This window comes from Sapajus apella, unplaced genomic scaffold (assembly GCF_009761245.1).
Source record: "Sapajus apella isolate SASKATOON/1434 unplaced genomic scaffold, GSC_monkey_1.0 scaffold47, whole genome shotgun sequence".
NCBI lineage: Eukaryota > Metazoa > Chordata > Mammalia > Primates > Cebidae > Sapajus > Sapajus apella.
Window position 1 is genome coordinate 11479612 of NW_022436987.1, and position 25714 is coordinate 11505325.

At 34.0% G+C, this 25714-nt stretch overlaps 1 protein-coding gene across 24 annotated transcripts in view; it reads right to left on the minus strand.

Annotated features, from left to right (window-relative positions):
* Positions 1–25714, minus strand: part of SOX6 (SRY-box transcription factor 6) — a 655463-nt gene that overhangs the window by 345214 nt on the left and 284535 nt on the right. For all 24 annotated transcript variants that reach the window (XM_032241027.1, XM_032241046.1, XM_032241032.1 and 21 more), the window contains one exon: positions 13105–13312. In XM_032241027.1, the coding sequence (XP_032096918.1) occupies positions 13105–13312 (208 nt within the window). The remainder of the gene's footprint in view (positions 1–13104; positions 13313–25714) is intronic.

Consider the following 25714-nt stretch of genomic DNA (forward strand, 5'->3'; position numbering starts at 1 on the left):
TCTGTTGGTGCCTTATTTTAGACTTCCCAGTCTCCAGAAAATATCAAAGAAGCTAATGCCACATAGCAAGCAATAAATTTATGTTATTTATAAATTATCCAGTTCATGGTATTTTGTTATAGTAGCCTGAAAAAATACCAAAGACATAGGTTCATTGCTATTGCATAGAAATGAGACTGATTTTTAAGTGTTGATCTTATATCCTGTGACCTTGTTGACTCATTAGTTCTAAGAGGCTGGTTTTTTTGTTTTGTTCCATTTTATTTTGTATTTAGATTACTTGGGATTTTATATACAGATAATCATGTGATTTGCAAAGCAATTCAATGGAGGAAGGTTAGCCTTTTCAACAGATGATGCTGAAGCAAATTAGACATTCATAGGCCAAAAGAAATGAGCCTTGACTTAAACCTTACATAAAAATTAACTCAAAATGAAATATAGTGTAAAACCATACATCTTTCAGAAAAAAAATAGGAGAAAATGTTTAGAATCTGGGGCTATGCAAAGTATTCTTAGACTTGATGCCAAAGCTTGATCCATATAGTTAAAAACTGTTCAATTGGACCTCATCAAAATTAGAAACTTTTATCTGTGAAAGCCCATGTAAAGAGGACAACAGACAAGCTAAAGGCTGGAAGATAATTTTGCAAACCATGTATTTATCATAGGACTAGTATCTAGAATAATAAAAAGCTTTCACAACAGCAAAAATAAAACAATCCAATTAGAAAATAGACAGAAAACATGAAAAGACATTTTACCTACAAGGATACATATATGGCAAACAAGCATGTGAAATTGTGTTCAACATCATTAGCCACAGGATAAATGCTAATTGACCCTACAATAAGATATCACTACACACCTATAAGAAGAGTTCAAATAAAAGTGACAAAACCAAATGTTGACCAAGATGCAGAGATGCTGGATCACTCATAAATTGTAGGTGGGTATGTAAAATAGTAGAGCTACTCTGAAATATAGTGTGGCAGTTTCATACAAAATCAAACATACAATTACCATATAGACAGCAATTTTACTCTTGGGTATCAATTCCAAAGAAATGAAAACTTACGTTACAAAAACCTGTACACAATGTTCACAGCAACTTTATTTGTAATAGTCAAAAACTGGAATCTGCACAGGGGTCCTTCAATGAGTAAATAGTTAAACATATGTGATTTATAAATATGATGCAGAGCATGGAACTCTACTTAGCAATTTTTTTTAAAGTATGAACTTTTTAAAATTTTGTTTTGTTGACACCCATTAATTGGATTGGATGAATCTCCAGGGAATTAATCTGAGTTTTTTTAAGTAAATTCTAAAAAGCTACATATTATATAACTGCATTTATATAACATTTTTAAGATGGAAAAAAGTTAGAAATAAAGAACATATTAGTAGTTGCCAGGGGTTTGGTATAGAGGGCAAGGGATGCTGGTATTGAAGAGAGGTAGGTGTGGTTACAAAGGAGTAACAAAAGGGATTGTGATATTGAAACTGTTCAGTGTTTTGACTGTTGTTGTGGATACGTGTACCTACATAGGTGATCTATAGGTGACAATAATATATAGAACTTAATATACACAACTGGGTATAACAAAAAGTGGAGAAACAAGAGTAACATCAGTGGATTGTTTCAATGTCAGTAACCTGGTTGTGCTATTATACAAGTTTTACAAAATATTACCCCTGGGAGAAACAGGGCAAAATGTATAAAGAATAGCTCTGTATTATTTTCTATAGCTGCATGTAAATCTACAATTGTCTCAATAAAAATCTCAATTTAAAAAAGAGCAAACAGTATAATTAGGGTTATAATTTATTGATAAATGAAATAGCATATAGGTTTGAGTATTAATAATTTTAGAGGAGGAGAAATTCACAAGAGCCAGTCGGACATAATCTGGAATTCTGTATAGTGAAAAATAGATAAATGGAAAATTTCAATAAATGGAGAGAAGACAAAGTTATTCTGGATAGGAGGGATAATGACTAAGCTTGAAGTATATTGAACTAAATAACTAAACAACTTCAGCACTATGCTGACTCTGTAAAAACTTATCCTGAGATTGTTACATCCTCAAATTTCTTAATCACAATGCTCACTAGAGAAAGACTACAAAAGAACTCCAGGAACCAAATTCTAATTATGTGCAGTGTGTCTAATATAACTAAGGAATATCCAAGTTACATGTTTGTGCAAGTGCAAAGGTCCTAAGGCATGCTTAGGGAGGAGGGGAGGAGTTCATGGCAGAGAAAAGACTAGAGTAATACAAAATGGGGCTTCAAAGTCAGAGTAATATGTTAGGATTTTAAGCAATGGATTTTATTCTAAGCATAATAGAGATTGATGATCATTGACCAGATAACAATGCTTCAATGCCAATAAAATGCTTAAACCCTCTGGATATTAGATAACACCAAGAAGAAGGAAAATTTCAAATGACTAAAGTTAAATACTAAAGTTCCTGCTTTATCTAGAAGTGAGACCAGACTTTCTGCTATTAGTCAGGGTCGAGGCATAAGAGTTAAATTTAAAACCAAGAAATAATTTTTAGGACTTTGTACATTGGGCACATAAAACAGCTTCCTGTCTACCTCTTCTACCTGAAAACAAGGGAAAATAGCTCTAAAACATGGGGCTTATGCTGTAATTCTTAAATTTTCCATCTCTTCCCTGTCCATAACACAAGCAAAAAGTATAAGATAAGAGATATTTCTGGGGGATCAGTAGAAAGCTCTAGTTAAGCCACTAAGGGCATTCTGGAGTGAAATGGAATCCCAGTGCACAGAGTTTGTTAGCCACTCTTTAAAAACTGCCCTGTGACTATAGGTTACTGTCATTCAAAAAGTATATTTAGCATAATAATTCTGCTGCTGTTGTTGCTGCTGCTGCAAATAATTCAATATTTTGTCATATTTTCATAGTTGTTCTTCATTATACCTTCATCCATTTTTTTCTAGCCACCTATTTGTATTTAATCATTTTCAATGTATTATGTTAGAGCAATTAGGGGAATCCACAGTCCTCTAATTTCTGCACTCCCAATGCTGGTGGATGGCCTAAATTCTATTACTTCATTGTGAGAGTTCTTGTCTGTTCTCTCAGTTCTAGGTACAGCTACTCAGTTATACTTAAACTCAAGGCATCAACTAAGAAAGCTATGATAGGTCTGAGCACCATACATATTCAGCATGAAGCCATAGCTTTGAAGCCATGTCTTTGTTCATAAGTACTTCATTGGACAATGACTGTTTCAGATATCAAAACTGTATAGAAGTTTTTGTCTCTACCTTCATAAAAATTTTAACATCGGAAAGAAGAGACTGGAAATAGAAAAAGATAGTTTCAAGCATAATGAAAGAAAATGAATCATAAGATTTGTTCAGTTTGAACTGAAAACAGTTTAAAAGAGAAAAGTAATGATAGTGAACACTAAAATTTGGATACCAACTATAAAAGAAATTCAAAATGGCATAGAATTGTATAAATTGTCCTTTAATCCTTATCCAGACCAGCATCCTCACTTCATAAATTAAGAAACTACTGCTTAGATCAATTAATTAACTATTAGACACTACCTAGTATGTTAAAAGGAGTTACAATAAGAATGCACATCAATCCCAAGCCAGTATGTGTAAAGATTATCATGTTAAACATTCTGAGAGAGAGAGAGGTGAAGATTTCCAGCTAATGTTGACTGTTTGGCTAGAAAAATGTCTATTTCAGTATATATCATTGGCTAGAACAGTGGCAATAATTAATAGGTTTGTAATTTTGCATTTGAAGTAAGTACGAAAAAACTATTGTGAACCTCATGCAATTAGAGATCAGGAACTACTCTAATTCTAAAACCACACCCTGTGCAGGAAACATCAATAAAGAGGATCAAAGGGGAAAAAAGTGTTTCCTAACAAACCTAGTAATCACAGTCCAGTAGACGAATGACAATACTCTTGTGCTCCTAGTTGAAAAGAGGGCTAAAGACATTCAGCCTGTTGTATTCAGATACAACAAAAGGAAAAAGAAAAATTGCATTGAAGGGTCCATCAAAGGCTCTTGTTGAGCTTCTGAAAAGCTCAGTGATGAAGAAAAGCCTGTATCAAACATTTTGAGGAAGGTGGAACCAAAAGGTATAGACAGTTAAAGCTTTCAGGAATTCTAACACAGGCGCATGCATGCACATCCACACACACATACAAACACACACACACACACACACACACACACACAGACACACACACACACACACACACATATTGCAGCAGCAACTTATTTATGTCACATTTTCCGAGAGAGTGGAAAAAGAGCACAAAAATGTGTCAACATTAATTCCACTCCTGGAGAGACGCCCTAGAGAAGAAACTTGTTCACATGTGCATCAGAAGACAGGTGCAAGAATCTTCATAACATTATTGTTTGCACTAGCAGAAAACTGGAAAAAGTCCAGTGTCCAGAAACAGTAAACAGAAGCATATACTGCTATATCGCATACCATGGAATAGTATATGGAGGATTACACAAAAGTGAAAATGAATGAAAGTTCACACAGCAAAATTGATGCTAGAATATAAGAATAAAACGCAAGTCACAAGAGATTACAGTATGACATCATTTTTATAAAGTTTGAAAACAAGGCTTAACAATATTTAGTGACTTATTCAAAAACATTTTAAGACAAAAAGGCAGATAATGATTAACAAAGTTCTGGCAAAAACGTACATAAAAAAACAAAGATTGGGAAGCTGAAGAAAACATAAGGAGATTCAATAGTATTAGTAATTTTCATTAAGTTGGATGCTGAGTTCACAAGTGCTTGTTTACTTTTATGGTTTATAATATAAATATCAAATATTACATAATAAATAAATGTTTAAATTTGCCACTTCCTTTTCCATTCATTTTTTCTTTTGATATTGCATACATATTATATAATGAGAAAGAATACCGATCCCAAAACTGTCCTCTATTATTTCCTGAGACTCCCAGAATAAATTCTGAAGAAGTCAGTCTAATGAATTTTCAATAGAAAAATGCAAAATGCTAATGATCCACTCAAACCCCACAAGCTCAAAAATTATATGAGACTATAACTTATTTCCTAAAACCATCAGAAAGCTGCATCCTCTCTCTAAACAACAAAATGCCAGAAGAGCACCTTCTAGCTTCACAGTTCAATAAGGGGAAAAATCAGAAACAATTGCCTGCATCTGTTTTCTACATTCAAATAAAGTTGTATCGCCATTGTTCTGAATATTCCATTGTTTCTTCACCAAAAGTATGAGTGGTCTTGGGAAACTTCAGCATTTAAACGAGTTGAAATTTCCAATTTATTTGAAATAACAATTTCTGGTGTTTTAATGAGTACTTAAAGTGTTTCTTATGCAAAACTCCAAAACCTTTCCAATTTTTCCTTTTAGTGAGAAACAATACGAGATTTAAATCTGGGATATTCTCAGTGCTTCAACAATATAACTGTCAATCAGAATAGCAGTAAAAACCTAATATCCACAGATTTTGCCTTAAAAATTATTGTGATGCTCTCACAGGGTGTGAATGTTAATTTTTGAAAATGGGCTTTTAATAGATTTTTACTTCAACAGAAACACATTTCTCTTAACTGGCTACTATCTAAAAAACTCATCCAAGGCTTTACCAAACTCTCTCACTGACACCATCACATTCCAGATATTTCTCAGAAGGGAAGACTGGCTTCCAGTGGGGAAACTTTAGTATCAGCTTTTCCAAATAGCCTGAAAAGAGAGTTAAACTGAATTGCTCTTCCAGAACACGAGAACATCATTGCTGCCAAATGCTAAATCCCTTAACACTATGGAACATTTCCTATGATTCTGTCTGTGGTACAGAATGAGATTCCTAGAATATTTTTCTTTTCAAAAAGCTTCTTCAAATAATAACAGCAATAGTAGTTATAATAGCAATGGTTATAATTACAGAAGCTATTATGTGTGTGTGTGTGTGTGTGTCTGTGTGTGTGTGTGAAATCCTCACAATAACCCTGCAAGATAGGTATCATTCATACAGATTTACAGATGAGGGAACTAAGGCACAAAAAGATTAATTTGTCCAAAGTCACACAACCAGGAAATAATGCTGGCTACATGTATTGAGCACCTACTTTAAACTGGCAATGTTCTAAAGTCTTTAGTTGCCTTAACTAATTATTCATCTTTATGAAAATCTTATCCTTATGATAACACTATAAAGATACCCATTCTTTGGTTCAGAAACTGAAGCAGAGAGATCAAGAAATGTACTTTATGTCCTCTTTCTGGTAAATGCTGAACTGAAATTCAAACACGGGAAATCTAGCTCAAGAGTCTATTCAGTAGGCTATCCTGTCTCTCTAAATATTAATACTTAGATTCAAACTCAGATCTAGCTCAAAGACATGACTTTTAAAAATGAATTTCCTCCTTGTTTGAACTATACCATATTCTCCTTGTACAGCAAAGGCTATCAGATGAGCAAAACACAACATATAAGCAAACTAAATATATTTCAATGAAAATATATGTAGAAATACAAATGATTATTTAGAGATGTGAATAATGATAATAATCCATCAGATATACACATAAACATATGCTCATTCTTGTGCTGGGAAACAGCTGCATAATCCATTGGAAAGCCTGTCCCACCAGGAATTCAAAGCTCAAATGCTGCTGTCCATTCTCTACATGCACAGTAAAATAAATCCACGTACTTTCATTACCATAATAGCAGAAAGCACACAATTCCACTGGGCAAATACTCTAATTTCTGACCAATGCATGTCCTATGGAATTGTATCTAAAGCCTGCATACTATCAATTACATTTATGGCTCTATCAAAGAGAGTTCATTTATTCTAATATTTCTACCTAACTACAAGCTTTGTCACTCTTTCCTCATCACAATACTTATTACCTAAAGAATAAGTTTTTAGAAAGAGTCAAAGAGTCAGGAATTTAGCTTTATTTTGTCAGACAGTTTTGTATCCCTTTCCCTGCAATCTCACATGATTCCAGAACCTAACTGAAACCAGTGCCCTCAACCTAGGATCATATACTTAGTAGTATGATACACAAGACATGATAGTGGCTGAAGCACTATTATTAAAGAGAGATTAAAACAGCTGTACATTATGCTGAAGCACTCACTCTTCCCTTTACAAACAGACGGCCCTGGATTACAAGCAGCACTTGACCATTTAAATCACGACAACAACCAGATTTAACCAGCTGGGCCATATTCTCCTAGGCAGTGCCTGTTGACCTCCTCAGTCACAGCTGCTCAAATGAAATTCTCATTAGACAACTTATTTTCAGAAGCCAAAGGACTCTCTGATTAAATATATGTATTTAGATATAGAAGTCCTTTTTAAAGTATTCATTTTCTGACAACTGTCGCTTATGTTAGAGCCCAGCTATATTGGCAACAAGATGGGTGATACAAGGATAACTAAAATTCATCATTTAATCATAGCTGAAGAATTTTAATCTTGGAAGCTTTTTAACCTGCATCTATTAATCAAAGCTTTCTTGTACACTCTACCTATCAATATAAGCAGTGTCGTAAAAGGTGGTTTCTGGCATTCAATCATTCAATCCATCTATGGATCTATCTACCTACCTACCTACATACCAATTTACCTATCTATGATACTAAATCAAAGTTAAATTTACAAAAGACAGAAACTTTGCCTATCTTCCCATAAGTCTCACTTTCAGAAGGAACATTTCGGATGTAGCACCTTTGTTCAACAGCATTTAGCAATCTAGTCAAATCACTGCTCAGAAGAGGGTATTTCTGGAAGGAATAGCAGATTAAACACTGGACAACAATTTGGTTGACCAAAGCATCTGCTTGAAGAGATTATGTTTCATCATGCAAATATTGTTTTTAAAAGGACCATAATAAACTTTTTACAGATCAGTTCTTGTAGAAATGAGGCACAGGCATTTAGTCTGATAAAGAGTAAAAATATTCTCTGGAACAACAATAATGCAAGGAAGGTCATCATTTATTATGTCAATCACACAGGTTGACTATCAGCTAATCATGAAGTATGACCCTCAAACCAAGAAGTAGATGTGAGGGAGAGGTGGGTAATGCATTTGAAAGCTTTTAGGTGTCCGATGAGAAAATATGTCCCAAATGAGGAGATGGACCTGGAACTTTAAAGGATCAATGCCATGGAAATATTGGTGGAGCTGTTATATCTTCTTAGACCTAGTATATAATTATTTGAGAATCAAAAATCTATCCTAAACTTTTTAATGATCCTGTCTATAATTACTTCTGTTCTCCCATTATGCCATTCTATACTATTGCTCTAAGTAGATAATCAAAATTAGGATTCAAACCCAAGATACCAAACTCAAAATAAAAAACTTCTCATTGTTCCCATGACCAAAACATGTTCCTCCACTTTTTAAAAATTGTATTACCATATTCCTGTTTGTCCTGAGTTTAAAATCTCTGAGCACTAGTTGAACCATTCCTCTGTCTTGGTCTCTACCCTTAAACATCAAGTCTTAACAATTCTATCTCATACCTTTTCCATATGCATCCCCCTTCCTTCCTCATTTCTGATGCCTTAGTTCAGCAGACCCTCATTATCTCTAGCCTGAAACAATTTCCTTAACATCTCTCCCTGTTCCCATTCATCCTAAACAGTGTGGCCGGATTAACTTTCCTGAAGGAAAGCTCTAATTCATCACCTTACTGTGCTAAAAAACAGTTAGTGGTTCCTCCATCACCTTCAATATAAAGTTCAAACTCCTTAGACAAGAGTGAAAGGGTCTCCATGATCTGAAAACAACCTACTTTTTCAGTCTTATATCCCATATACATCTTTTCTTTAAGTTTAGATCCTGAACTGTTGGCTGTTTTAATGTTCTCTGCCTATTCTTTCTGCCTGAAATGTCTCTCCTCTCAATTTCTGTCTATATAAATCCTTTCATTCTCCATCTAAGACCCATTTCCCTATAGAATCTTCCAATGGCTTCCAAGAAGAGGTAATTTTTCTATCTAGTAAATTCCCATAACATTATATCTTTATAGCTCTATGGAATTTATCATATACTAGACACTGAATTAGAGTTCATTTTATATGCCTTATATCTCTTACTAGAATATCAATTATTAAAAGTTAGAGACCATTGTTTTATTCATTATGGATGTATCACATCATCTAACATAGTTCTTAACTGGTTACATAAATAGAATTCAGCGGATCTCTAAACTTTTATGGACAAATTATTTTTCACTAACCTGTATTGAAAATTTGCATTTCCTTAAATTATAGGTGCAAGTAACAAACCATACTGTATTTGTAGTTCCTATTACATTGTTACCAATAGTAACACAATTGATATTTTTATATAACATTATACTTGGAGGTATCGTGAAATATCTTTTATGTTTATCACTGCTTAAAAATTATTATACTGTTAGGCCCTCTATAAGATCTTGTTTTTAATGCATTAGTAGAATAGCATATTCTACCATATCACAAATGTTTTAAATGATTTACTGTTTAATATAATTCATTGTATATGTAATCTCTATATTTTACCTTACGGATTTAAAATAATTTTAAGAAAAGATCTGTGGGCTTTACTAGACTATCAAAGGGATTCATGGAAAGAAAAATTAAGAATCCTTGAGTTTTAATACAATGCATTTCACAGAAGAATATGTAGAAAAATAATCACAATACTATGTAGTCCTTGAAAAATGCTGTAAAAAAGATATACCATAAACTGTAGAATATTTTATAAGAATGTTCATAAAAATTCATAATATTGGTGTTGAAAAAAAAGATCAAACTTCTGTCCTCTACGACACCTCTATTAAGATGACAATAGAGATTGCCGCATATCTCCAGGGATAGACAAGTTACTGTCTTCCAAAGAAGAATATTTCATATAGACAGCTACAACTGTTAGCTAGTTGGTCTTATCAACCATAATCAGGTTCCTCTTAACTTCTTTTCACTGATCTGTATTCTATCCCCAGGAAGCTAGACAGTATAAACCCAATCCCTCCTCCAAGTGACTTTACTCTTTAAAGACACCATCATATCATCTTTGATTTGCTTTTCTCTGGGATCAGTATTACTTATTCCTTCAACCGTTCTCCTTATTATATAATTTCATCTCTGTGATTATTCCAATTGTTCTCTGAGAATATCCCAATGCCTTTGAGTTCCTCTTAAAGTGTGGTAATTCTGAACTCAACACAATAATTCAGAAACATTCTATTGAGCAGGGAGTTTAGTGGTACTACCACCTCTTGAATGCATCATAATGTACTTCTAGTGATGCTGAATAAAGTAGCACTGGAAATATGGTGGCAATATTCATCATGCTGATCCCATTGCATTTTCTGTCACTTAACGCTCATAAGGTTTTTTTGTTTGTTTGTTTTGTTTTGTTTTATCATTCATCTGGCTGTTATTTGAATTTTCTTCAGTAATTACTTGTGCAGCTGGGATTTGGGTCACAGCTTCTGAACTTGATAATAAGATCTATTAAATTTTATCGTGACAGGTTATTTTTAAGTTCATAATTTTGGTTTGTCAAAAACGTTTTGAGTTTTGTTTCCCTCATCCATTACATTCACTGTTCCAGGTTTGTGAGACTGGTAAATTTGATAGCATGCTTTCAGTCATTTCATTTGCACTTAATATATTTAGATTATGAACATTAATATATACTAAAGATACCTGAATTTCTGATGTCTAAAACATATATATTGCAAAAAAAAGATCTATAGAATATGAAAAAATTCATTACTAGTAGAAATACAGTAATAAAGAACTCTTAAAGGACTACTATCTCACTTTGTGTCTCTCGTACAAAAATCAACTGTAACATATGGTAACAAAGAGAATGAACGGAAAATTAACCACTATTTGCAAGGAAAAAATTATTTTAAATTCCCCAGTAGTCCAGAAAAAAAAATCATCACCAATCAGTGTCTTTATTTTTACATTAAAGAACCCTCCAAAGTATTTGAAAACCACTTACTTATAAAACTAAAACCATCTTTTGGTGGATCACAATTAAAAGTCATCTAGCAATCTCACTATTCAGTATATAATTATCTGGCAATCCCCATTATTCAGAACACAGCCAAGAATACGGAAAACAAAGTCTCACAAGCCAAAAGTGTCAGCATGTAGTTCATGCACTGAAGACCATATGTATTTCCCAGAATCTCTCAGCAACACCTCCAGAATATACTTGTTCATATTTCAAATACAGTCTAGAATGTCCTGATTACCTAATTTTATAATCTCTAAATAGGAGAAAATTAGAAATTATTTACAACTAAGCAAGAAATAATAGCCAGCAACCTGATATTGAAGGAGAAACCAACACATGCACCAAAAAATATATACATATATACAAATACACATACATATGTATATATCTCGAGCAGACACAAGAACTCTAAAGTTTCATAATTGCAAAGAAAAATAACCATAAAACTCCTACTAATCTCAATGATTTCTAAGGGCATCATTATATTATAGCACAATAAAATAATTGACATTTATAATATATCAGTTATATACAATATAATATATACAATAAGTCAAATTTATAGAGTTTATAGTTAATATTTATATAGTTTACAGTTAATTGAAAACACTCATTATTATAATTAATTCTCAAAATGTTTAAGTTGCCAAGTTAGTTACCAAATTTTAAATTTTGTGGCTTAAATAGATTGAAGAATTGACCCAGGGCCACATAATTGTTTGAAAGGTACTGAGGTTCCTAGTCTACTGTATTATGACCCTGGGTCATCAAAACATATATACATTTTGTGCCATATAATCTGATTAGTGAAACAGGGAAGCATGCGATATATTTTAGAAAGACTTCTACAAAAATTAATTGGAATCTTTTAAGCTTTTTAGTCCTTAAAAGGATAAAATTGTTACATGAAAAAATTCCCTAATATCAAATCCCAATTTGTCTATAATGTCACGAAACTCTCAATTTAACTTGCAATGCTAGTAATATATCCAGAGCTATTAATTACTCTGTATTTTCAGGTCTAAAATCTGTACATAAAAATGAAAGTGCAACATAGTATAACCATCACTTAGACTTGATTCATTTTGTTTAAAAATATTATTGTAGAGTCTTTTTTATTATTATTATTTCTGTTTTCTGAGACGTAGGTGAACCCGAGTGAATTCTTGTACAGAGTAGAGAAGGTAGATGTGGGATGTTCCAAGAGATGTCATGTAACAAAGAAGTCACTCTTACGCATTTAGCTTTAACAATATTTGAAGCCCTCAACTCTCCATTTTACAACGTTAGGAAATAAAATAATATAGTTATAAAAATAAAGAGAAATAAATCTTTTTAATTTTGTTGTTTGTTTTTGTTTGTTTGTTTGTTTGACTCTGTTGCCCAGGCTGGAGTGCAGTGACATGATCTCAGCTCACTACAACCTCCACCTCCTGGGTTCAAGTGATTCTCCTCCCTCAGTCTCCCGAGCAGCTGGGACTACAGGCACCTGCCAGCATGCCAGGCTCATTTTTGTATTTTTAGTAGAGACGAGGTTTCTTCATGTTGGCCAAGCTGGTCTTGAACTCCTGACCTCAGGTGATCTGCCTGCCTCAGCCTCCCAAAATGCTGGGATTACAGGTATGAGCCACCGCACCCACCCTAATTTTATTTTTTAAACAGTTGATATTTTTATAAAGAAATACTATCCACCAAAAGGAAATAAAGAAGAAAAAATGAAAAATAAAATTGCAATTAGGAAAAATCCCTTACTACCTTTTTCCAGAGTAAGGATTATGTTAAGTTTAAAACCTTAATTTGTTATCTTAAGAACCAAATAAAATACATAAAGTTTTAGAAAAATGAAGCTATCTGTTTAACACTCCTAATGGATCACAATCTGCCATCACCATGGTAACCTCTGAATAACTTTTTCCTAGCTGGTGCCAATTATGCACTTCTCCAGCCCTTGAAATCCCACTCTTTTTTTTTTAAAGGCCTAGAATCTTTAGGAAAAAAAAAAAAAAAAAAAAGCCCAACAGTGAAGTCCACACATACCCTCTTGTTCAGTCCGAGTCATTTCCTCAAGCTTCTTCTGTTTCAGTGTGTCCACCACATCAGCAAGACTACCTTTGCGGCGTTCTGGGGTTCCAAAAGTAACACTGGTCATTATCTCGCGGTCCCGACTCCCTTCGTCAGGCTTATGTGGTGAGGTAGAGGTATTTCGGAAGGAATATAGGGAACATAACTTATTATTCTCTGATTCCTAGGAAAATAAAATAAAATGAAACCATTAGAATATAAGTTTCTTTGCATGCTACTGAAGAAAAAAATCCCAAACTCATAACAGTATATGATGCTTAGTAGACAAATAAAACATATTAATTAAAATAAAATATAAGTAACTTAGTAGGGCAAATAAAAAATATAATTCTGATTAAACAATACTGATCAAACAAATTATAATTAAACAAAACATTAAAGAAGCAATTGTCAAAGGAGCTGTGAAGTTGGAGATTAAAATTGTTTAGTTTTTGAAATATAAAGCAGTGTGTGTTCAAAAGCAAACATTTCAACTCCTTACTCATTTAGACCTTTCATTTAAATTAGTTCAGATTCTATGACTAATTATCAGGATTGGTAAAGTTTTTCTTTTAATTGGGCACTTTTATTAGCAACACTCTTCCCATAGCATTAAAAGATGTACATCGCAAAAACGCTATCCTTTAGTTTAGAACCAGTAGAAAAGTTAGCTTCAGTAGCCAATGTTAATTGTTCACCAGAAAATATACAAATTATCTAAATCAGTTCCAGAAAGTTAGCCAACCTGGATTTTTTGTGTGCTGGGGTTGAGAGAAAACTTTTCGTTTTGGATTTTCCAGCTATATATCTGTCCAAAGTTACAGAAGTCTGTTTATATTCCTTACCCTTACCACTGATACTTCAGCACATTTTTCATGTGGCATTTAAAAATGTCTTTTTTTTTTAACAAAAGGACAAGTTTATCCTCAGATGAGAAGTAATTTAAAAAAAAAAAAAAAGGACAGGCTTATTACAGAAATATTTGTGCAGGAATTACTTCATAGTATAGAGAAGTTAGCTAACTGCTAAAAGGGTTAGATGAATCAGCTGAAAAGGAAAAGCAAATCATAGGTAAAAAATAAACCCCTAAAATTTATAGAAATAAAATATTTTTATTTGTCTCTAAATTGGAACTGAGGGTTGGACATAGCTATTATTTGGAAATAGCCCTTCAGCAGCCTTGCATTCACCTTTTATCTGTTTGTGCAAGGGTATTCTCTCCCCTATATTTATTTTTTTTAAGTGCGTAAGGTAAATCAGCCAGTCTTTGTGATCATCATCAGACTCCTGAAAATCCTAATTGCTCCTCTCTCTCTTTCCTTCACAAGGAAGCCCAGAAAGAGTCAAGAACTAGAGGACAAGCATGAAGAAAAAGTTACACAGTTAATAACTAATAGGAAAAGGGGAGAAAAGGAAAATAATATCTAGAGCAGTAAATTTCTACATATATTAAATGGCATAATAATTATACTCTACAAATGCTAGGTATTTAGGATTATTGCCATGTATATAAGATGGGATAAAATGTATTTTCAGGGTTATAGAAAGCACATAATGAGATAACATTTGTAAAACACGTAGGCACAGTGCTGGGCTCACAATACTGAAATGATGTTTAATAACTGGTAGGTACTATTTTCCTGAAGGAAGGAGAAGATCTAGGAATGGGACCAAAGAGATTTTTCTTCATTCTGAACCTGAGGAATTGTGAAGTAAAAAATGTTCACAAGTCTTGAACTAAGTTAAATATTGTGAAAAATCTGAATATATTAAAAACCTTTGAGTTGTACACATTAAATGGGTAAATTGTATGTAATATTTATTATATCTTAATTAAGCTGAACCTTTTGATTAAGAGCTAAATCTTATTTTTTTTTCTGCATACTCATTGCTAGTACAATGCCCAGAACAGAGAAGCTCAACTTATTTGTGCTGAAATAAACAGAAAAGGATAAAATAAATGGGGCAAGGCAGGGAACAGAGCTCCTCTTTACCTTTCTTCTAGATCCCTTCCTTCATCCAGGAAAGATGTTTTATCTCACTTAATATTTACAAGAATTCTGTGAAGTGATGCAGAGGAACCCCTTCTTTTAGATGCCAGTCATGGCTAGTACATGGCTCCTTGGAATGGCCAGTTCATTCTCCACTTGTGCAAATAAAATGCAGAGACATCTATGTCAAAGCCATTTAGACTCCTAATAAAGTCCATATTAGACATCTGACCAAGGCATTTATGAATTAATAATCACCATTTGATCAACATACTTCAGATGCTTTTGTTTCAAACCCAAATTATTGTCACATTATACCCCCCCCCCCCCCAAAAAAAAAAAACACCTCTGACTCAACCTAAGGGATTAAAGAACAAGTCAAAACAGTAATATGTGGAAGTCATTACCTACAAATGACTCAATATTGACTATAATAAAGGAGTTTTTCCCATCACTGCCAAACTGAAATTGAAAGATGTTAAGAGAGGCTCTCCAGCCTGAGTAACAACTTTAGATTGTCCTGAGAGCATTTAGGCTCCAAAGAGTACCATTTTTTCCTATCAGGACTAATTCCAAACAGTCTTATTTACTCATTGCTGTGTGCCTGTTGGACTATGTTCCTTGTTCTTTACTCATGGGAATGTGGTCACTGCCATCCTGCACCACAGACAATAACCATGGGTTCCTTATTACAATGATAACACACGCTGTTCTCAGCCCGGTAATCTGTGCAAAGTGGCTCAACACTACCAAACAGCAGAGAACAAGAGGCTAGAGAGTCATGATTTCTCCCCAAAAGCCACAAGAACTACTTACAGTATGTCACCAAAGTATAAAAATAGGCACTAAATAAAAACAAATGGCTTAAGTTATGTAAGTCATGTTATACCATTCTAACAACAGCAGAAAGGGGCAAAATTTGCCATTTCCAGCCATCCCTTTTTAGCTTTCTAAAACTTAAGAAATACTAACCTTTCATAAATGTTAGTCTGTAAGCAATTCATCTGGGTAAAAGGAACACATAAATTAATAAACTTATAATAGCTTACTGTCTAATATGAAGTCAATAATGCCAAGTTTAAAAAAGAATCTTGACAAAGAATCTCTATTTTTTTAAGAAGGCTATATAATTTTGAAGTAAATTTTATTAAGAAAAGACACCCAGATTACTTTGTAATTTCTTAAGAACAAAACAGGTCCAACGACACACCAACTGAGACAAAATATCTGATAACAGTTTGGATTTGTGTCACCACCCAAATCTCATGTTGAATTGTAATTCCCAATGTTGGAGGAGAGGCTTGGTGGGAGGTAACTGAATCACGGCAGCAGAATTTCCCCTTGCTTATGATAGCAAATGAGTTTTCAGAACATCTGATTGTTCAAAAGTGTGTAGCAACTTCCCATTCTCTCTCTTTCTCCTGCTCCAGCCATGTAAAATGTGCCTGCTACCCCTTCACTTTCCGCCATGATTGTAAATTTCCTGAGGCCTCCCCAACCATGCTTCCTGTATAGCCTGAAGAACTGTGAGCTATTAAACCTCTTTTCTTTATAAATTATCCAGTCTCAAGTATTTCTTTAGAGCAGTGTGGGAATAGACTAAACCAATGTCCAATGATATCTACCAAGTCTTAATGCATGTCATTGCAGCACTGCTGTGAAGTGACTTGAGATAATATTTCCCTAAAGCAGAGGTTCTCAAGCTTCAATGTGTAGAATTATCTGGCAAGTGTGTTAAAATGCAGATTCCTTCACCCCATACAACCTTCCAAAATGAAGGGGCCAAGGAATACGAATATTGATGAACATCCCAAGTGATTCTGATGCACAGTTCCTGACCCCACTTTAAGAAATACTGCTCCCTAAAAGACAATGAAATAAGTATGTTTTGCCTTAATATTATAATGTGAATATAATGGTGTAAAAAATTTTAAAGCTGGTTGTGATTCTTACTTCTTTTGATCTTTCTTTTGGAAACCAACAAACATGAAAAAAAGCTCATCATCACTGGTCATTAGAGAAATGCAAATCAAAACCACAATGAGATACCATCTCACACCAGTTAGAATGGCAGTCATTGAAAAGTCAGGAAACAACAGATGCTGGAGAGGATGTGGAGAAACAGGAACACTTTTACACTGTTGGTGAGAGTGTAAATTAGTTCAACCATTGTGGAAGACAGTGTGGTGATTCCTCAGGATCTAGAACTAGAAATACCATTTGACCCAGCAAGCCCATTACTGAGTATATATCCAAAGGATTATAAATCATTCTGCTCTAAAGACCCATGCACACATATGTTTATTGCAGCACTGTTCACAATAGCAAAGACTTGGAAACAACCCAAATGCCCAACAATGATGGACTGGATAAAGAAAATCTGGCACATATACACCATGGAATACTATGCAGCCATAAAAAAAGAATGAGTTCATGTCCATTGCAGGGACATGGATGAAGCTGGAAACCATCATTCTCAGCAAAGTAACACAGGAATAGAAAACCAAACACTGTGTGTTCTCACTTGTAAGTGAGAGTTGAACAATGAGAAGACATGTACACAAGGAGGGGACCATCACACACCAGGGGCCTGTCAAGAGGTGGGGGACTAGGGGAGGGATTGCATTAGGAGAAATAACTAAGATAGATGACCTAAGGTTGATGGGTACAACAAACCACCATAGCAAGTGTATACCTATGTAACAAACCTGCATGTTCTACACACATATCTCAGATCTTAATGTATAATTATTTTTTAAAATCTTTTAAAAAAAGAGAAACAACCACTATGTAAATGACAAAACACATGAACATCACAAAAAGAAGAACATGTGGGCACTGAGTTAGTAAGCATTAGTTTATTCAAATGAAATTTACTACAAATTTCTTTTCTTTCAACCCCTTCAGCAGCCTACCAAACCTAACAGTGAAGAAAATTTTCAAAACATGATTTAAAAGGATCCCAGTCTCAATGCGAGGAAAAAAGCCATGTTGATTCAGATAATCTAAAGAGCATTTCACTGGAAATCAATTAAAGACAGTATGTAAAATATATGTAGATGATTGGAGAAGCACATGGTAGTATTATTTCCAATGCAAGGGAAAAAAACATGTTGATTCAGATAATCTAAAGAGCATTTCACTGGAAATCAACTAAACACAGTATATAAAATATATTAGATGATTGAAAACGCACACAGTAGTATCAAAAAATACTTATTAAACAAAGTTTCTAGGGAAGAAAAAACAATTTTCACAAATCGAGAATTTTAATTAAGATGTTTTCCAGTGTTTGAAGAGATAAAGTAAATATTAAAAACAAAAAATATTAAATATTGTTCATATGTTTCAGAAGTTATTATTCAAAACTGATTGTTCAGCAATGGCATTCAAATGGCTTTAAATTTAAGTAGGCTTTTCATGGTATTGGGTATATCAAACTTACTCAAATCTTTGGGCATTTGTGTGCCTTGTTGCTTTCCCCTGGAATGCCCTATATCTTCCTTAACTTTGAACCCAACCCACTCTTCAAAATGCAGATCAAACTCCATTTCATCCTTGAAGCACCCCTTACTATACAGGACCTCACTATCATGCTAACCTCCAAACTACACATCAAAGCACTTAATCATAACCATATAATTTATCATTTAATAATATACTAGAATAAAAATATTCACCGCTCTTTTGCATGTAATTGTCATATTTGTAACTAAAGTTTAACTCTTAAAGGATTTCATGACTTCATGCTTCTTCTATAGGCTTCCAGAGCATACAACAAAATTAAGTAAGTGTGGACTAACAAACTTGAAACAACCACTCATCAAATCTGTCAAAAATAATTTGAAGGCTGGCACAGTGACTCACACCTGTAATCCCAGCACGTTGGGAAGTCAAGGCAGGAGGATCACTTGAACCTAGGAGTTTGAAACCAGCCTAAGCAACTTAGTGAGACCCCATCCCTACAAATAATTTAAAAATTAGCTAGGTGTGGTAGTAGTGCACACTTGTGGTCCCAGCTACTTGGGAGGGTGAGGGGAGAGAATTGCTTGAACCTAGGAGGTCAAGGCCACAGTAAGCTGTGATTGCTCCACTGCACTCCAGCCTGGGCAACAGAGCCAGATTCTCTCAAAAAAAAAAAAAATCAAACATTAGGCTAAGAGTAAATATTTGCTCCAACAATGACAGGATTGCTTAGGCAAAACATTTAGAACTGAGATACTAAAACATAAGGAATTGATGATATATCTACACAGTGGAATTCCACACAGCCATTAAAATAAACATATCTATTGAACACACTGTGGTTTATAGTGATTAATAACTATAGGCAACCTAGTTATTCTAACTGTAGGAATTATTTTAGGGCATTATGATTTTATCCATATAATGGAATAATTTGAACCTACTGAAAATCATATTTTTGCAGAAAATTTAATGAAATGTTGGAATATTCATAATGTATTATTAGTAAAAAGTATATTAATCAAATTAATATACTTTTTATTTTAATTTTTTGGATATATATAATAGTTGTATATATGTATGAGGTACATGTGATATTTTGATACAAGCATACAATGTGCAATGATCAAATCTGGTGAACTAAAATATCCATCAACTTCATCAGCAGATAAGTGAATTTTTAAAATGTAGTGTATATACACAATGGAATATTATTCTATCATAAAAAAGAATAAAATTATGTTATTTGCAACAACATGGATAGAATTGGAGGACATCATGTTAAGTGAAATCAGCCAGGTACAGGAAGACAAATGTCACATGTTCTCACTCATTTGTGAGAATAGAACAGTGGTTACCAGAAGCCAGGAAGGCTAGTGGTGGAGGGGAATAAAGAGGAGTTTGTTGATGAGTATGAAAATATAGTTAGACAGAAGGAATAAGATCTACTATCTGCTAGCACATTATACATTGTTTAAAAAATTATGTATAGAAGAAAAGAGATCATAATACACAATAAAATGCTAATGGTCCTCTGAGTATTGGGATAATAGATAATTTTATTTTCTTTTTGAAGTCCTCTATATTTTGTAAATACACTATCACAAATAACACTTTTAATCAGAAAATCAATTTCATCTTCAATTTAAATATAAGTATCAAAGAAGTCATAGGAATAATTTATCCACAAGGAAGGATGTATTAAATTAAAAGAGGATATACTGTAGTATTTAAAGTTTAGCACCAATAATTTATATGTGTGTATAAGTGTAAAAGAGTAAAGATTTGCTCCAACATACACAAATTGGAAAGATATATCAAAATATTTATAGTGATTCCTAAAAGGTGCTAAGACTGTTGGTAGTTTTCATTTCCTTTTTGCTTATCTGTGTTTTCTAATTCATCTTCCATAAACATATTACTTATGTAGTAAAGAAAAACAAAAGTTATTTTATACATAGATGCATAGGGGAGAAACAGAATAGTAATTTAAAAGAATGGAGTTTGGCCTTCTTGAAGATGTCAAGAGAGTGAATATATTATAGTTTCCCTGCATCAAACTCAGAAAAAACAAACAAGCTTTCTTTCCTTGGCATTTCTACAGTTGAAGGATCTCAAATATTATTTCTAATAAATCTAATTATTAAAAAATTAATCTTATGTAAGCTAAAATCTAGAGATTTATTGCTATGGTTTGAATGTATGTCCCACCATAATTCACAAATCAAAGACTAAGACTTAATCACTTTAGGAGGTGATTAAGTTATGATGACTTCGCCCTCATGAATGGGATTAGCAATCTTATGCAAGTGCTGAAAGCAGTTAGGTCCTTTTTGCTCTTTCACCCTTCCACCTCATGTGGACACAGTTTGTTATCCTGTCTAGGTATGTAGCAACAAGGTGTCGTCTTGGAAGCAGAGACCTGGCTTTCACCAGACAGCAATCTGCTGGTGCCTTGATCTTAGGCTTCCCAGCCTCCAGGACTGTGAGAAATAAATGTGTATTATTTATGAATTACCCAATCAACTATATTTTGTTCTTAGCAGCAATAGTGGACTAAGACACTAATTACAACACATTTTTCCCTTTTTCTCTCAAATGATACATATCAATCTATTTCCTCTTTCATGTGAGAGTTGTTCAAATATCTTAAAGAAGATATCAAATTCTGTTTCTAGGTAAAGCTCCAGCACTTTCTAAACCCATTTCTCATTTGCAATGATTTCCAGACCCTTCATCACCCTCCTCTGATGTATTTGTCTCTAAATGTCATTCTAAAAATATGTCACCAACAACAAAATACCAAGTTCCACATCTTCCCTTTCAGCAGGAAAAAAGAAAACAATACTCAGCAAGATCGTTTCCTCCATGTCACATGGGTAGGACCAATAGAGCTAAAATCTAAGTCCAGGTTTTCTGACACCAAATCCAATGTTTTTTCTATTCCATAGGCCTATAGTTTTTTTTTTAAGTCACTCTCAACAGTAGAAGATGTCACAATGCCAATCATGACACTACCTTCTAAATCTTGTTTCCATCCATTTCCAGAAAGGAGATTTGTCTACATTTGAGGCAAAAATTACACTTTACTATTCACCTTAATCCAAGAATTATCAAGAAGTAACTTGTATTATTTATATATTGCTGTATAAGAAATAATCTCAAAACAAAGTGCTTAAAACAATAATCATTTATTATTATTATTGAGAGAGAGAGTCTCGCTTCATCGCCAGGCGCCAGGCTGGAGTGCAGGGGTGCAATCTCAGCTCACTGCATCCTCCGCCTCCCGGGTTCAAGCAATTCTTCTGCTTCAGCCTCCCGAGTAGCTGGGGCTACTGGCGTGCGCCGCCACACCCAGCTAATTTTTGTATTTTTAGTAGAGGCGGGGTTTCACCATGTTGGTCAGTATGGTCTCCATCTCTCGACCTCGTGATCCACCCACCTCGGCCTCTCAAAGTGCTGGGATTACAGACTGAGCCACCACATCCAGCCTCATTTATTATTCTTAATGGTATCTGTAGGTCAGGAATTTGGGAGCATCTGGGCCCGGTGGTTCTGTCCCAGAGTCTCCCATGAGGTTACAATTAACTGAGTGGCTAAGGCTAAAGTCATCTCAAAGGCTTCTTTACTCACACATAAGGTACTTGGGCTGGGAACATTTTAAAAGCTCTGGGCTGGAATAACTAGGGTTTCTTGGACATCTTCCTCTATCTCTACGTGACCTCTCTGCATGGTCTCTTCTCTCCAGCACGTTAGTTTCAGAATAGCTAAACTTCGTTCTTATGTGATGTATCAGAGATCCAAAGGTGCATGTCCCAGAGACAGCAAGATGAAAGCTCTACCACTGTTTCTAACTCAGCCTGAGAAATCACGCTGTATATAACTGTCACTGCATTCTATTCAATAGTGAGTCACCAAGCCTTGCCGATAGTCAAGGGAATGGGAATTAGACTCTGCCTTTTTATAGGATAGAGTTATGATTATATCCTCAAATAGTTGCTACGAGAAATGAATCATGTATAAAGCACTTAGTATAATGCCTAGCATATAAGTACTCAATAAATGATAGCTACTCTTATTATTAAATACAAATGTCCTTTGTCCAATTACACTTTGTTTCAGTTTTTGATATTGAAAATACAGTCATGATAACCACTGGCACCATTTTTAAGTTTTTATACATACTTTTTCATCTAAGTAGAATAATAAACACTAAACTACATTACTTTCTTCATTATCAATGTTCTTCTCAAACTAATTTCATTGAGATCTGGCTTCTCACAAAGCTACAGGAACTTTAGCATTTATAATTTGCTTTTTCTAGAAATACTATCAATTCTTATTTATCCTATCTGCATATGCATTCTCTCCACTGTGTCCAGGAGCAGCTACAGTACACTACCACTCTGATTCAGCTGGATTGCCAAACCACACTTAGACAAGGAATGTGGATGAGCAGCCATACTGCAAGCACAGGAGAGCAGTGGGCTGGGGTTGCAAAAGTCAGATCAGATGTCAGGGATTAAGAGTCAGAAAGCATAGATCAGGAGTTGAGTCTTGCCTATATAATGAAATTTAAACCCACGTACAGGTGGAAGTCACTGCAGTTGGAAGAAATGACTTGGAAATGGTATAAGTAGCTGTAAGAATCAGCTATCCTACCTGCTGCCCAGTCTAATTGCAGGAACAGATTATTCACTTATACCCTTTCCTGTATCCAGTAGCAAGAATGAATTAAATGTATTCATTCTTATTGCATCGTATGTTGTCAGTTTTGTTTTGTTTTTCGTTTTAGTTGTAGCCTCTCCAGTTACAGTCTTATGCTCAACCGAGTATGCCCTCCCTATAGATAAGGTTTATGGACATATGCGATCATAGATTTGCCCCAGGTTTCTGACAGCTCTCAATCTACAACAAACTTCTCTTTCCTTAGACCCTACCCAAAATCAATAAAAGAAAGCCCAAACCCTAAAATAGGTTCAATCTAACACTCTCTTACTAAGACGCTCTATAGTTCACTATGGCATATATTCTCCCTCAACAAAAATGAGTAATACACTTAATTTGTTCAGCTACAGATATGTTTTTTGACTGGAAGGAATTAAGGAGCTACAATTTATGTAAAGAAGTTAAAAACAACAGCAAAAATAACCAAAAGTCATTTATGTTTTAAATTACCATGGACTGGCAACTCAACCACATTAGCAATCAATCTTCCCTGCCAGGTCACATGGCTCCCACCACTATACCCCATCCGTCCTTGGTATGCAGTGCATTTATACATTTAAAGTTTCAATTAAATGTCCAAATTATGTTATATAAGTTACATATATACATATATGTTTAATGTATTATATTAACTTATGCCATAGACAATATATATAACTTTTTTTCTGATTCTCCACTTTAAACAACCTTTTTTTTTTTTTGATGATCCAAAAACTACTTGCCAACTGTGCTATATAAGATACCTTCTACTACAGTGTTATCGATTGCCAGAAAAGATTTAGGTTCCAATAACTTCTTGTTAACAAAGGAAATCTAACCTTTTTAATATGCTGAAGACTAAATTGCAAACATTTATAGGTTCTGTCTCAGACGAAAAAAGTGTGTTTTTCTCTAATGTGACATAATACTCTAATGAAAATAATTAGGTTAAAGAAGCATATATAAATTAAAATGCTCTATTTGGTTCTAATTGCCAACAGATTATTTATGACAAAACTATCATTTTTTGAATAATAGTTAAAGTATATTCTTTTTTATTTTATTAAAACTGATGTTTGCTAGTATATTAGATTTATATAACATTCTCAAAATTGAAATAACATGCTACTTATCACTATTACCATGCTGTTTAATAACAATAAAATTATTCACAGACGTGTCAGAAAATAGATTTGTTACCAATATTTGCTGAAGTGTCATGATTCCTAAAGCCGAAAAAAACAAAAGCTGTTATTTCCTAAATGCTATTTCAGTTCGCAGAAAAAAAAAAATCCAAAAGTTTTTTGAATGGCCTCATTAACTTTTTATTTAATAAATGAAAGTAAATATACTGAGATTAAATACAGAAAACATCCCCAAACCTGTCAAGAAAGGCACATGGAAAAGCCAAAAAGCCCTGCATTATCTATACACTACCAGCCTCACACACAAAATTTAAATCTTAAGATTCAAAGATCTTTAAAATTCCAGTTGTTCAATCCCATCTAGCACTTGAATTCCCTGTGCAAGAGAAGATGGAATAATAAAATAGTTAACAAAGTGCAGGCACCCTGGGCAAGATTTTCCAGTTTAAATCCCAGCTTTTCCACTTCTCATCCATATAAGCTCAGACAAGTTAGTTAACTTCTCTTTGCCTTAATTTCTTTGTCTGCAAAATGGGAATAATAAATAGGGCAGTAAATAATGTATCTCTAATAGTTATTATGGGAATTAAATGAATTAATAAAAATAAAACACTTAGAACAGCATCATTACATAGTAAGTGATCATTAAATGGTTATGGTGGTTATTGCTGCAACTTCCTTGACAAGTGACTATTTGGCCTCTCCTTAAACACCTTTAATAATAGAGCGTTTAGCAGTTCCCAAAGTAGCCCATTCTATTTTTGGAGGGTTGTCCAAAATTCTTTATAGAAATATGAAACCTGTTTCAATCTTTATTTCTATTCCATGGAAACATTCAGCATGGCAGTTGTTCAATACATACTCACAGCTATTACAGTACCCTTCTATTTTCTCTTCATCTAGGAAAAATATCCCTTTTTCCTTCATTTCTTCTTCATAAGACACGTTCGGCCATTCTGAACATTCTCCTCTGAGTGTGTTCCAATTTGTTTCTCTCTCTATCTCTGGAAGAGTAGTGCCCTAAACTCAATATACTCAATTCTGTCTGAACAACAAGAATAAAGACACACTACCACCTGCCTTAGAAATATCATCTTCTAAAGATATCATGCCATGAGACAGTAAGCAGAGCTTTAAGGCAGGGCTGATAGTGAATTTCCCAGCAATTAAAGCAACATTCTATCAAGATTCAACTATTAGTCGGGCACAGTGTCTCATGACTGTAATCCCAGCACTTTGGGAGGCCAAAGCAGGCAAATCACATGAAGGCAGGAGTTC